The sequence below is a fragment of the Eschrichtius robustus genome, chromosome 11, assembly GCF_028021215.1.
Source record: "Eschrichtius robustus isolate mEscRob2 chromosome 11, mEscRob2.pri, whole genome shotgun sequence".
NCBI lineage: Eukaryota > Metazoa > Chordata > Mammalia > Artiodactyla > Eschrichtiidae > Eschrichtius > Eschrichtius robustus.
Window position 1 is genome coordinate 62305791 of NC_090834.1, and position 14535 is coordinate 62320325.

The following is a 14535-nucleotide window of genomic DNA, read 5'->3' on the forward strand; positions in this document are numbered from 1 at the left end:
TTTGTGCTGTTAGGCCTTTTGACTCTGTCCATGTCTTTTGTACTTTTTCTGCATTTTCTGTATTAATACCCTTTTTTCTCTCTGCACTTCAGTCTGAATGTTTTCCACTATATCTTGCAGCTGATTAACACTCTGTTCTGTTTCTTTTTTTTCTTTTAATTTGTTTTGATTGATTAATTGATTGAAGTAGAGTTGATTTATAATATTTTGTTAGTTTCAGGTATACAGCAAAGTGATTCAGTTTTATATATTTTTCAGGTTATTTTCCATTATGAGTTATTACAAGATATTGAATATAGTTCCCTATGCTATCCAGTAAATCCTTGTTACTTAACCATTTTATATATAGTAGTTTGTATCTGTTAATCCCATACTCCTAATTTATCCCTTCTCCCCTCCCTTTTCTCTTTGGTAACCATAAGTTTGCTTTCTGTATCTGTGAGTCTGTTTCTTTTTGTATGTAGATTTAGTTGTATTATTTTTTGGATTCCACATATAAGTGATATCATACAATATTTGTCTTTCTCTGTCTGGCTTACTTCACTTAGGATGGTATTCTCTAGGTCCATCCATGTTGCTGCAAATGGCAATATTTCATTCTTTTTTATGGCTAAATTATATTTCATCGTGTGTGTGTATGTGTATACCACATCTTTTTTAAAAAATTTTTTTATTGGAATATAGTTGATTTACAATATTGTCTTAGTTTCTGCTGTACAGCAAAGTGAGTCCGTTATACATACACGTATAACCACTCTTTTTTAGATTCTATTCCCATATAGGTCATTACAGAGTATTGAATAAAGTTCCCTGTGCATGCCGCATCTTCTTAACCCAATTGTCTGTTGATGGGCACTTGGGTTGTTTTTGTGTCTTGCCTATTGTATATAGTTCTACTATGCTGTTCTGCTATTTTTAATTTGCTTTTAAAACTTATCTTTTGGAATTTCAGTATATTTTTCAGTCCTGAAATTTTTATTTGATTTTTAAAAAATGGAGTCCATGTTTCTGGTGCAGTTCTCCATGTTTTTTCTTTATCCTCTTAAATGTGTCACTCCTAATCTCTGTTTCATAATTCCACTATCTGAATCACTATAGATCTCTTTTTATCATTTACTGTTTCTTTGTTTGTTTTTGGTTATTTGGGTCTACTGGTTTAGTAGGCCTCACAGTCCTGGACATGGTGGATAAAAATTATAGAGGCTCTGGAAGATGTTTTCTATTTCCAAAGAGAGTTAAGTTTTCTAGCAGGCAGATGGAATACTATCAGATCACCTTGATTGTGTTAGGGTCTGGTTTTAGGCTTTTTAGTCTGGTCTATTTCACTTATGTCCTTATCCCTGGGGTCTTACCTGAAAGTATGGGGTGCTTACCAAAGCCTTTCTACTTTGACAAGACTTGAACTCCAACCTTTGTCTTCTCAACATGATGTAGCTTCTCTGATCCCTCTGTTCACTGCTCAGCTTATTAACCTTTCAGCTACTGTTCTTTCCTGAATTTCTTGGAATTTCACTATACACATGCCATTTAGAAGTCAACTGATGACTCAGGGAAATCACATGCAGATTTTTGGATTTGCTTCTCTGTAGTAACCTTCTTTCCAGGTCTGGCCTCTCAAGTTCCTGCTCTTTGGGCATCCACAAACTCCAACCTCTGTTTCCACAGTCTAGTAAAAAACCACTTTGTGTTTATATCCTACATCTCTGTGCCATGATTCAACAATTGCCCTAAGGAGAAAAGTCAAGGTGAATGTAGAGCTTACCTAGCTGTGCTTCTGTTTTTCCAGATATCACAGTCCCTTAAGTCCAGCGTGTATTGCTGTTGTTTAATGCTGGCTATTTCTAAAAATCTCTTTTGTCTAACTTTTACAGTTTCTAGACTATAGGAAGATAGTCTAAAACAACTTGTTCTGTCATGATCACAACCAACTTTTTTTTTTTTATTTTATAAATTTATTTATTTATTTTAGCTGTGTTGGGTCTTCGTTTCTGTGCGAGGGCTTTCTCCAGTTGCGGCGAGCGGGGGCCACCCTTCATTGCGGTGCGCGGGCCTCTCACTCTCGCAGCCTCTCTTGTTGCGGAGCACAGGCTCCAGACGCGCAGGCTCAGTAGTTGTGGCTCACGGGCCCAGTTGGTCCGCGGCATGTGGGATCTTCCCAGACCAGGGCTCGAACCCGTGTCCCCTGCATTGGCAGGCAGATTCTCAACCAGTGCGCCACCAGGGAAGCCCACAACCAATTTTGACTTAAAATTCTCCCTCAGTAACATTTTTTAATTGAGGTATATAATATTTATAATATAAAATTTTATAATATATACAAAAATTTATAATATTATGTTAGTTTGAGGTGTACAGCATAATGATTCAAAATTTTTATAGATTATACTCCATTTATAGTTATTATAAAGTACTGGCTATATTCCCTACACTGTACAATATATCCTTGTAGCTTATTTATTTTATACATTGTTGTTTGTACCTCTTAATTCCATATCCCCTCTCTTGCCCCTGCCCCCTTCTCTCTCCCCACCGGTAACCAATAGTTTGTTCTTTATATCTGTGAGTCTGTTTCTTTTTTGTTGTATTCACTAGTTTGTTTTATTTTTTAGATCGTACATATAAATGTTAACATACAGTTTTTGTCTTTCTCTGTCTGACATTTCACTAAGCATAATACCCTCTAAGTCCATCCATGTTGTTGCAAATGGCAAATTTTCATTCTTTTTAATGGCTGAGTAGTATTCCATTGTGTGTGTGTGTGTGTGTGTGTGTATATATACACACACACACATACATACATATATATATATACACCACATCTTCTTTACCCATTCATCTGTTGATGGACACTTAGGTTACTTCCATATCTTGACTATTGTAGATAATGCTACTATGAACATTGAGGTGCATGTATCTTTTTGAATTAGTGTTTTCATTTTCTTTGGATATACACCCAAGAGTGGAATTGCTGGGTCATATGGTAGTTCTATTTTTAGTTTTTTGAGGAACCTTTATACTGTTTGCCACAGTGGCTACACCAGTTTACATTCCCAACAACAGAGTACAGGGTTCCCTTTTTTCCACATCCTTGCCAACATTTGTTATTTGTGGTCTTTTTGATGATAGTCATTCTAACAGGTGTGAAGTCATGTCGCATTGTGGTTTTGATTTGCATTTTTCTGATGACTAGCAATTTTGAATATCTTTTCATGTGCCTTTTGGCCATCTGTATGTCTTCTTTGGAAAATTGTCTATTCACATCTTCTGCCCATTTTTGTAATCAGGTTGTTTGTTTTTTTGATATTGAGTTGTATGAATTGTTTATATATTTGGATTTTAACCCCTCTGTAAATTTTTTTTGAAGTCTTTGTTGCATTTGTTACAATATTTCTTCTGTTTTATGTTTTGGTTTTTTGGCCGTGAGGCATGTGGGATCTTAGCTCCCCCTCCAGGGATCGAACCCGCACCCCCTGCATTGGAAGGTGAAGTCTTAACCACTGGACCACCAGGGAAGTCCCCCCTCTGTAACATTTTAATGGTCATGTTCTTTTTAAAATTTTCTCTACTTCATCAGTTTTCTTTTATAATACTTGGGAATAATTTCAGATACAATTATAAAGCGTCTGACTGTTGTGAAGATTATAATGAGAATTATATCATGGCTTTTTCTAAATCATTTTCTGTATGCTGACATTTGCTTATAAATCAAAACAAGAGCCACAATGATCTATGGCTTTTTAAAATTTAATCTATTCTTTTTTTTTAATTGAGTTAAAATTGAATTATTAGTTTCAGGTGTACAATGTAATCATTTGATATTTGTGTATATTGCAAAATGATCACCTCAATAATTCTAGTTAACATTTGTCATTCTTATATTAAACTAGCTATGCTTTTATCCATATCTTTCTCATTTATACTAGAGTTTACCTTCCTTGAAATAATTGAGATTCACATTTGTATGATACTTTAGAGTTTGTAAACTGCTACCATATCCATTATAGTTTCATTTGATTTTCATGACAACGTGTTAGGTATGTAAATATTATTATTTTTCAAATGATGAAACTGAGGCTAAGAATGTTAGAGAGACTTAGGTAGTAAATTATTGAGCAGGAACTTGAATATACTACTTCCTAATTCCAAATCGTATTCAATCCTTTAAAAATACTTGGACTTTAATGTTTAAATAGGCTTACAGAAAAATACATACAACTTTTCACCTCAGTAGACTATTTATAGATGTTCCCTACTCCTTTGCCTAATTAGTTTTTACAGTAGTTGTAATTAACACATGGATAATTTGTTTTAGGATATCCTGTTTTCTGCATCCTCTATTTCCTAATTAATTGTTAATGTTTCTATACAAGCTTTATGTTTATTATTTTTTACTTCTGAATAAATTTTTCATTTACTCTGCTTTATTTAGTCATTCCTCTGTTTTATTACCACTAAGGTAATAAAAGTTAACTTTTTAAAAAGTTATTTTCTTTTCTTTTTTTTTTTTTTTCTTTTTGGCCACACAGTGCGGCATGTGGGATCTTAGTTTCCTGACCAGGGATTGAACCCTCACCCCCTGCAGCTGAAGCGCAGAGTCTTAACCACTGGACCACTGGGGAAGTCCCAAAAGTTATTTTCTTAGGATGAATTTCCAGGACAGGACTACTGGGTCAGAGGATGCACTAGTTTGTAGGCCTTCAATGTATTAGTCCAAGTTACCTTTATTTTTATTCCTGTCTTCAAGTTATTAGCAAGTCTATCTATCCTAGTATCTGTCATACTCAGGAATCGTACTTTTAATTTCTTCACTAGGATCCTGAATTTTAATATCCAAGTTTGTCATTTTGTATGATCCCTAGCCCTAATGTACACTTACACATTCATTTCTCTGTCTGCTCAGTGCTGATAACTCTTGAGAAAGAGCTGGGCATGTATCACATCAAGGCTTTTCTTAACATGGTTATTATTAAGCTTGTTTTTAAGTATATGACTTAATCCACCTCAGAAAATTGGATTTCTACAGAAGAAATTTATTTTAAAAGTTGGAAAGGAAATCCTATTCCTTTGCAAATTAAGTTTGATGACTTTTATTTAATAAATATTTTTTGATATTTTGTTATGTGCAGGCATTTTCCTTTGAAGAAGAACCCAGCTTACTCTCACTTGGAACAGTTCACTTGGGTGATGGAAACATTTGATTGTCGTTTTAATGAATGCTAGGGAAGAAAGGATCACAAGAGATCTCTTCAGTGTGCACACAGGCTATCTCTAATACTGTTTGATAAACAGTATCTTAGAAACTTATGTAAAGGGAAAAAGCAAGTAGGAATAGAATCAACCAGAGTTTTCTGATGAGATTTTTGAGAAATCCTTTTAAAGATATGAACTGCCACAAAATTCATCTGATATTGTGGCACATATAGAAAGTAATTTAATTTAATAACCTTTTATAAATGAAAATGAATAAAGTAATCTCTATAAGATGTTTGGTTACCCGAGACTAAGGAGAGATGTCCTTTAAAGGGTAGGGATATAAGGAGTGAGTGACTATGTGTTTGTGTTTCTGTGTGTGTGTGTGTGTGTGTGTGCGCACACACATGTGTGCATGCATATGTGCTCAGGTACCCATGGTGTTCACTTTGTGTGAATATACTGAGATCCTATCCACATGGTTTGCAGTCCTCAGGAAAACGTTTGACCTACTGTGTTTCATTTCCTCTCAAAATATTCAAATTAGCAGACCCTTTCAGTGCTTAATATCACGCTGGGACTCTTGGGCTTCCCTTCATTGATGAGTTTTCTGAGGCCAAGTTTCATTGTTTTGGATGAACATTTTGGATGTAGATACCTTACACCTGACTCCTCTTTTAAATAATCCATCCCATTTGCCCATTAAACACAGTTGTCTTTTTTCAGACCATGCCCCAGTTCCTAGTTATTAATATCTAATTGTAGCCATGGAGCATTCTTTCAGCTCTTCACACATGCAAACATGGTATTATTGGGATGTTTAGCACTTCTCTATAGGAGTATCAGGTTGTCACGGTATTATTTAGTAAATAAGAGATTTGTTTATGATAAGGACTATTAAAAATTAAAGATTTTTCGCAAAATAAAAGCTTACTATTTTAGTATGTCTATTTAATGAAACATTATTCAGCCATAAAAAGGCATGAAGAATTAGTACACGATACAACATAGATGAACCCTGAAAACATTATGCAAAGTGAAAAAAGTAAGATGTATAAGGCTATGTATTATATGATTCCATTTAAACAAAATGTCTGGAATAGGAAATTTATGAAGACAGAAAGTAGATAGTGGTTGCCAGGGGCTAGGGGGTAGGTGGAAATGGGAGTGACTGCTAATGGGTATGGGGTTTCTTTTTAGGGTGATGAAAATGTTCTGGAATGAGACAGAGGTAATGGTTGTACAACCTGGTGAATATCCTAAAAACCACTGGGGTATGTGAGTTATATGTCAATTCTTTTAAAGCTTACTATTTGAAGATAAAGTAACTGTGTGAAACCTTAAAAAATGGTTATCACAAAACTAGGGTACATACTATAATGGATTACATGGTAGATTCACTGTATGACTTTGGGTAAGTTGTTTAACCTCTTTAAGTCTGTTTCTTCATCTTAAAATTGGACTAATATGAATACTTTTATCACAGAGTTGTTTTGAGGACTAAGTGTGATGTAATATCTATACAGTGCTGGACATAGTGTATTGTGCTTGTGCAGTGCACATAGGGAGTCTTCTTAAATGTAACTAAACATTCAGACTCATGAGTATCGTAGGCCACACCTGGCATGAGGATTACTTAGAAGGACATTAGGACAGGGAACACAGTTAAGCAGCAGGGTGGCATCCTGCATTAGTAGAATTAGTTCTCCCACCAGTTTATGCTTCAGTCTACATAGCTGGTCAGAGTTATTCTGTTTGGTCCCCAGGTGACAGGTCTGGGACAAGGGAATGAGACTCACATGTGCAGGGGTAGCCACAGACTCTAAAGGAGAGGAAAACCTTTTATTACAGCTCTATGGACAGAGCTTCCAAGGTCCCTGCAAGGGACATGTCCAGATACAGGAATGACCATACTCACAGAAGCCCAAAGCCAAGACTTCTCCATCAAATATTTGTAGTTCATTTGTAGTTTCTCCCAAGTTGATGCAATTTACCCATCAGGTAGATTCATATTTGTACGTAGTGTTGCTGAATAACCCAGTTGACATTGTGTCTTAGTCAGGTTTCTGTTGAAACAGACTTTGGAAGTTAAGGGTCCAGTTTTCATGCAGCAGGGAAAGAGGTGTTTTTTTGTTTTGTCTTATTTTACCCTTTATTCACAGCCTGACACTTATTAGGTGCTCAGTAAATGTACCCATAGGGAACCTTCCAGATCTCTCACTTCCTGTAAAGTAGTGAAACTCTAGCCTATATGTCACATGTCTAAGTTTATTTGTGCTTTATCCTTGCTTTTCTGATGTCCTTGTTCTATTCCACACTGCTCACCCTGGCAAAATAGTCCCTTACTTACCAATGTCTCTTCCTGCTTTGCTGTGTTTTTTCAGTCTCCACCATGCACTGGCGATGCTATTCCAGGCTCAGAAGTTTTTCAATGGGGGCTGCCCTGAACTGGCCTCAGACTGGTGAAACTTCTCAGTGGTTTGTTTCAAACTGGGGAAAATAATTCCCCCTTTGGATATCCAGAAGAGTCCCAAAGCAGTGATACTTTGGCCCCATTGTGTTATAAGAGTTTATTTGTTAAATATTTCTTTCAGTCATTATGTCTGTCTCTTCTCCTAGAATCTCTATGTGTATGCAAAGAGTTGAGTTGGGGATAGTTTTGAGTAATAATTGTTATGTGGTACCCAGGTTTCTTGCTTCTCTCCTTCATCTTGGGCTTATCCTGTCAGACTTCTCAGATTTCTTATTTATTTATATTTTTGGCTGCATTGGGTCTTCGTTTCTGCGCTCGGGCTTTCTCTAGTTGTGTGGAGTGGGACTACTCTTCGTTGCAGTGCACTGGCTTCTCGCTGGGTAGTTTCACTTGTTGCGGACCACAGGCTCTAGGCACGTGGGCTTCAGTAGTTGTGGCACGTGGGCTCAGTAGTTGTGGCTCACGGGCTCTAGAGCACAGGCTCAGTAGCTGTGGCGCATGGGCTTAGTTGCTCCGTGGCCAGACTTCTCAGATTTCAATCCTCCTTTCCCAGAAGTGAATCCTTCAGTACCCTTTGTACCATCAGTTCCCCAAACATATAGAGAAACTTTATTAATATTATGAAGATTACAGAATTGCTTTAATCCTTTGCCTTTATTGCTATGCTCCAACACTAAGAGCATTTTCACTGTTGCTCTTCTTATGCCTTAGCTTAATGTCAGTTATCAGTAGCACTCAGAGGTTATTTCTCAAAGCAGAGTTGTTAAGCAAACTGTGACACTATTCGATACATTACTTGAGATGGGAGTACCAGCTGTTCACTGTATTTCAGTTTGCAATTTGAAGGGTACTAAAAGTGCTGATTCTTCTCCTGGGTTTCCATCCTGAGGGCATAGTGCATAGTTCTTAGGACAAACTCATTTTCTGTAAGCCTGAAGACTAAAATCATAATAATTGCACTTTGTATTTTACAGTGTGTGGACCAGCTGACAAAGATCCAAACTGAATTGCAAGAGACAGTGAAAGATTTAGCTAAAGGCAAAAAGAAGTACTTTGAGACTGAACAGATGGCTCATGCAGTACGAGAGAAAGCTGACATCGAGGCAAAGTATGTGTTTTAGCATTTCTGAAAAAGTGATTATGCAAATAAATGTTATTTTTGCCAGTACTTTGTTTTCTGTTAATACAGGGCATAGAGTCATTCTTAGGTTATATTGGTTTCGTTGGACCTATAAATGTTACATACTTTAGATCAAATTTTCTTTTATATTAGTTGATTTTTATTTAAATTAATATAAGCAAAATGGGAATATTTGATCAGTCAGTTTTCACATTAAGTTGAATTTTGAAAGGGAAAGAAGACAAATGAACATGGTATTGGAAGCTTAGCAGAAGTCTGGTTAAAGTTGCTATGGTGTCTAAATATCAGGGTTTTAGAGCCTCAATTTTCTCATGCCAGAGTAAATCAGTTGTAGTCGAAAATCCTTGATCCTCAGTATGCCTTTGAAGGACTACGGATGCATCAAGTGAATAAGACCACTGACCTCAGTATAGAAACCCTGCCCCAGAATTTCTCTTATATGAAGTTCTAACGTATATAATTTTTAATGTATGCTTTAGGAACTGTGTGTGAATTTTACTTTCAATATATGTAAATTAAAAGTCCTTTATTTTGAGAATAATTAGGAAAAGAAGGAACTGGCAGTTTATAACAGAAAGAAATGCAAAGCTAGCAGTAGAGATTTTTGCAATGACAACTTGAGGAAAGATTAAAATTTTTTAAGAAAAAATAAACCTGTGTTATAGAATGGGATTCTGAAGATGTCTCTGAGGAAAGGTGAGACTCCCATTCGGTGAGCTCACTGATGGAAAATGTAGGCGTTTGAACTCCTAGTCATGAAATCAGAAAGGCTATGAACACTTGTACAGACTAGGAAGGAGTCAGGGTTGTCTTTCTAATATACTTTTTTATCTGCAGGAAATTAAGCAATCTCATAGGCATCTTGTGAAAATTTAGGGGCTCCTGGAAAGTTTATTTTGTCCCAAGGGATGGTAAATGAATACTCATAAAGTGCTTAATGTTACTGGAAAACATATTTAATATGTTAATTTCCCTAACTTAGTTTATTATCTTTATTATTTTATTTTTATAAGCATACAAATATTTCCTGTACTTTCATAGAGTCAGTGAACCCATCTTCCCAGTTAGACCTGAAGTTTTTAGATTAGGTGCTCTCCGTTAGGAATATCCTTTCATGATGGTTCTTAAGAAATTGTTTTTTAAAATGCTCAGGGATTCTAGAACAGAGAATTGACAGATTTGTAGAGCATATAGAAATACCTACTTTAGCCAAGGTCCACAGGGTGAAAATGAGGACAATTGTGGGGCTGTTCCTGAGAAGTGTGGATTTGACAAGGTCTAATTCACAGGTGCTGATAGCAAGAAACTGCCTTCTAATATAGCCCAGATTCAAAGGGGATACAGCAAATTAGACATTTAATTCAATGTGTAACTTTTCTGGAAAATTAATTCTACAACAGAGAGAGAAATGCCTCTTTATCTTCATTCACTCACTAAGTGTTTATTGAATGATTACTCTATATCGGGTACTATGGATACAGAGATGAGGTAGATAAGTTTTGCCCTCAAGAAGTTTAAAGCGTAGAATTAAAAACAAACGTGTTTTAAAGTAAATTTATGATTTGTTTATTCATAGTAAACTTAAAGAAGTTAAGTACCTAAAGTCACTCACCTAGTAATCAATTTATTTTAGTAGTTGTGTGAAAACACCGTTATGTAAGCATAGAAAATAGATTAATTTTGCCTAATGAAAAAGGAAACCTTTATAGAAAAAAGTGATGTTTGGACACAGTTCTGAAGAATGGTTTTTCTAAGTAGAGATGAGAAGGAAGATCAGGAAGGGGAATGAAAACTGGGCTGTATATATTGGGTTGACCAAAAAGTTCCTTCGGGTTTTTCCGTAAGATGTTACGGAAAAACCCAACCAAACATTTTGGCCAACCCAATAGTTTTGATAGATGATTTGACAGATAGAGATGTGTACATTAGGAGAGAGCATAGAAGGAAGGATACAGTTTGAAGGGATGGCTGAGTTCCACTTTGAATATGTATGTTCTGATAAATATGTGGGACCGTGGGGTGAATATATTTGGTAGAGGGTTATATATCTGACTCTCAGATGAGAATTTGAGCCTGAAGATCTTGCTTTGGGGGTCAGTTGCATATCAGATGATAATTAAAGGGATGAAAGAAATCATATATAAAATGAGATGAGAAGTTGAGTTTGGAAACCTAAGGAACATTAACATTTGGAAGGTAGGTGAGGAAGAAGAGTATGTAGTGTGGTTCATTGTATATATTTTATTTGCTCTAGATAATAATCTTTGAGGACAGGAACTCTATTATTTTACCTATTATTAGTACCTTCTTTATTACCACAAAAGGATTGTATGAGGATTAGAAAATGAAGCAGAAGCCAGAGACTTGAATCCTTACATTGGAAAATCCAGATGCAACTCAGACTATTTAGATAATGGCTACAAAAAAAGTAGAAATGAGTATACCCCAAACACAGTCTTTCTTAACCCTGAACAGGCGCTCTCAAATTTTAAATTCTGTGGCCTTTGCTTTTCTAGATCAAAATGAATAGGAATCTGATTAATAAAAACAAAGAAAACCCCCATCAAATATGAATATGGCAAGGTAGAAAAATAACAGGAGTCTCTTAGACCCAGCTTTTTTTTTAATAGTGGAGTAGTTGGAATGCATGTTTGTACGTCCTTGAATGTTTCTCTCTTGTTAGAAAGTTGAGAGGCTGCTTTTTCTGTCCTCACATTTGCTGTGCAGAGACTGGCTTGCTCTGTCTTCCAATACCAAATGGTCTGCAACTTTATTTCATATTATGGCATAGCTTCCAGCACATTCTGACTTTTCCCATGGCAATCACCATGACACTGCAGTCAAGACAAACATTGCAGCTTCAGAAATTACTGGTTGTGGGGAATGTTGGTTGTTCCTTAGCATTTTTCTCCTTATGGTTATCTCTAGTTGTTTGCATAAAGCCAAGATATTTTAATTACTGATTGTTAGATTATGGTTCCCCTCCCAAGCTGAGAGGGATTGAGGGAAATAAGGACACCAGAAAAGAGAAGGTTAAATAGAACAAAATCATATTAGGGCAGAAAGTCCAAGGGCTTTATCTCTATGTTCTGAATACTATAGATATGTTAAGAGTGGAGGGAGCACATAGGCAGGCACCCAAACAAGAAGAACTTTTAATGGGAGATGTGATGGAATTAAGGTCTTTGTAGAGCCTGGTCAGTATCATACGGTAGATTGCATTCCTGGCATTGGCATATTCCTGGCACATTCCTGGCACATGGCCCTGAAAGCCTGCTAATCTTTGTCTCCATAGGTTGGTTATCCATGGGCTTCTTTAAGCTTCCTTGTGGAAACTAAAGCATGTGCAATTGTATGATCCTGGGAATAACCTATAGTTTGATGACTCTTGTTTATTAGGAGATACCAACATATTGGATTCATCAAATTGTATTTTTGTCATTCAGGATATTTTTATTTTATTAATCCCACTATTTTCTGTTTCACCATAATATTAAATTCTTCTTGTAGTAAAATAAAGGAAAATAATCATTGCTTTTGGTTTTCCATATATTTAGTTCTCTTTTAGAATAGTGTCACAGGGAAAGTTCACTTTTTAAAAAATTTAGTAATTATAATATTTAATCATTTTATTATGATGTAATTTGATAATTTTATTAACATACTTTTCTATTTTTATTATAGATCTAAACTTAGTCTTTTTCAATCAAGAATCAGTTTACAGAAGGCAAGTGTAAAGGTGAGTTTTTGAAAACTATATTTCACAATTGAGAAACCTTAGCTTAAAAAAAAAAGAATTGGGCCTTTTGAGGGTGCAGTTCAATTATTTCCATCTGATTTTCATTTAGAGAAGCATTTTAAAGTCATTAGGGAAGAACTTTTTTTCCCAGTTCATGAGGGTTTTTCAACTAAGTGTCAGCACTTTGGATACTCCCTGCTTCTCAAGATTGCTTTAGAGATAAGTTTCTATACCTAACCTGCTTAGGTAGCCTGTTGTCTTCAACACTTAGTCCAAGAGACTTTAACAAGTCCATGGGCTTTAGAAAGCTCAATGAAATCCATTTCACTCAGATTTATACCTCTGAGCAGATGTTCTGGGCCAGATGCAAGTGAATTTTTCCTGTGGGATCCTCAAGCTGCAGAATACCTGATAAATAAGCTTAGTGACCTACCTTTGTCTGCCTGGCTCCCAACTAGCATGCATTTCTTTTGGCACGTTAGGGGGTGTTGATTTTTTTTCAAATTATTTTCTAACTCCCGCAGATTTACCCAAGTCTTTGAAGATAAGGGACTTACTTAATTTGAGAACCTTTATTTTCCCATCAGAATAAAATGAGCAAAACATTATGAAGTTCTCTCAGAAGCTTTGGAAATTCTTAAAGTGTAAATAACAAATATTTGAAAGCACTCTTACTGTGTCAAACAGTTCTAGTCACTGTTTATTTAATTCTTCAATAGTGTTGAAGAATTTTTACATGCATATAAATGTTTCTCCACATGGTCATCTTTACTCTTGTTGGGGAGCCAACTAAGAGTGGTATCCTCATATGTTTTTCAGTACAGTATCAGTTTGCACTGACTTTTTCTTTTCTCTTACTATGTTTTAGTTAAAAGCCCGGCGATCTGAGTGTAATTCCAAAGCTACCCATGCAAGGAATGATTATCTTCTTACATTAGCGGCAGCAAATGCACACCAGGATCGCTACTATCAAACAGATTTAGTTAACATTATGAAGGTAATACAGCCTTAATATCTGTGGTAATATTGTATCATTAAAGACAAAACAACTCATGAGTTGACTGTTGGGTATATGGGATTGAGTCTATACAATAGCAGCCAGGCTACCTCGCATTTTGTTGGAATATACTTGGTATTGTTTAGGTGACCTCTGTTTCATGTAATCTGAATTAATTTTAGTATAAGAAAATGTTTAAAGCCAAATCATAGTAAAAGATTGTATTATTCCCTAGCAGCAGCAGATATTTACTGTATAGTGGCTATTAATATATGATTATTTTTTAAAAGCTTAGCTTTTTAAAATTTTATCATTTTATGCTTAATTGATAGGTAAACTTGTGCATTAATATTTTATGAGGTGCCTGTGGGTAAAACAAGAGAAAATGTAACTCGTAGTTATATGAAAATGTCTCTACCCTGAAATGTAGCGTTACAGTTTCTTGTATGACAAAATTCGATCTTGATCTTTCTCTGTTTATACACCTATATGTATCTTTAACTTTAACTCAAGTAAAGGACAAATGGTGGAGGAGCAGAAAACTTTTTTAACATGCTGCCAGGTTTGCCCTCACTGTTGATAGACAAGTTCTGCTTTGAATTGTATCTCATTCTCTCCTGTTGTCTCAAGGACCCAAACTTTTGATTATTCTATCTTTATTTTCAACCCATCCCTCTCAATTTTATTGTTCTTAATGACTGTCCAACCACATTGCTTTCATTGAATTGCTTGCTTTGCAAATCAGAGGTGTTGAGAAGGGGGTGCAGCAGGAATGGGCGCTCTTTTTTTTCTACAGTGCCTCTGGAAAAGAGATAAACTCTGTCCAGAAACTACGAGTTCTTTCCTTGAAAGTAGAGACAGGACATTTACTGGAAACTTTAAGGAAAAACGGAGGGATGGAGAGAGTAAAACTGAACTAAGAAGTATCCTATTGCAAAATTTTTTATTTCCTTTTTGTTTATTGTCTGAAATCCCCTTTTCCTGGCTTCTATCCT

General features: G+C 35.7%; 1 protein-coding gene across 1 annotated transcript in view; it reads left to right on the forward strand.

Moving 5' to 3' along the window:
• FCHSD2 (FCH and double SH3 domains 2) overlaps positions 1-14535 on the forward strand; it is a 316582-nt gene that overhangs the window by 152844 nt on the left and 149203 nt on the right. The window contains exons 6-8 of the mRNA XM_068554544.1: positions 8638-8771; positions 12489-12543; positions 13412-13540. Of these exons, the coding sequence (XP_068410645.1) occupies positions 8638-8771; positions 12489-12543; positions 13412-13540 (318 nt within the window). The remainder of the gene's footprint in view (positions 1-8637; positions 8772-12488; positions 12544-13411; positions 13541-14535) is intronic.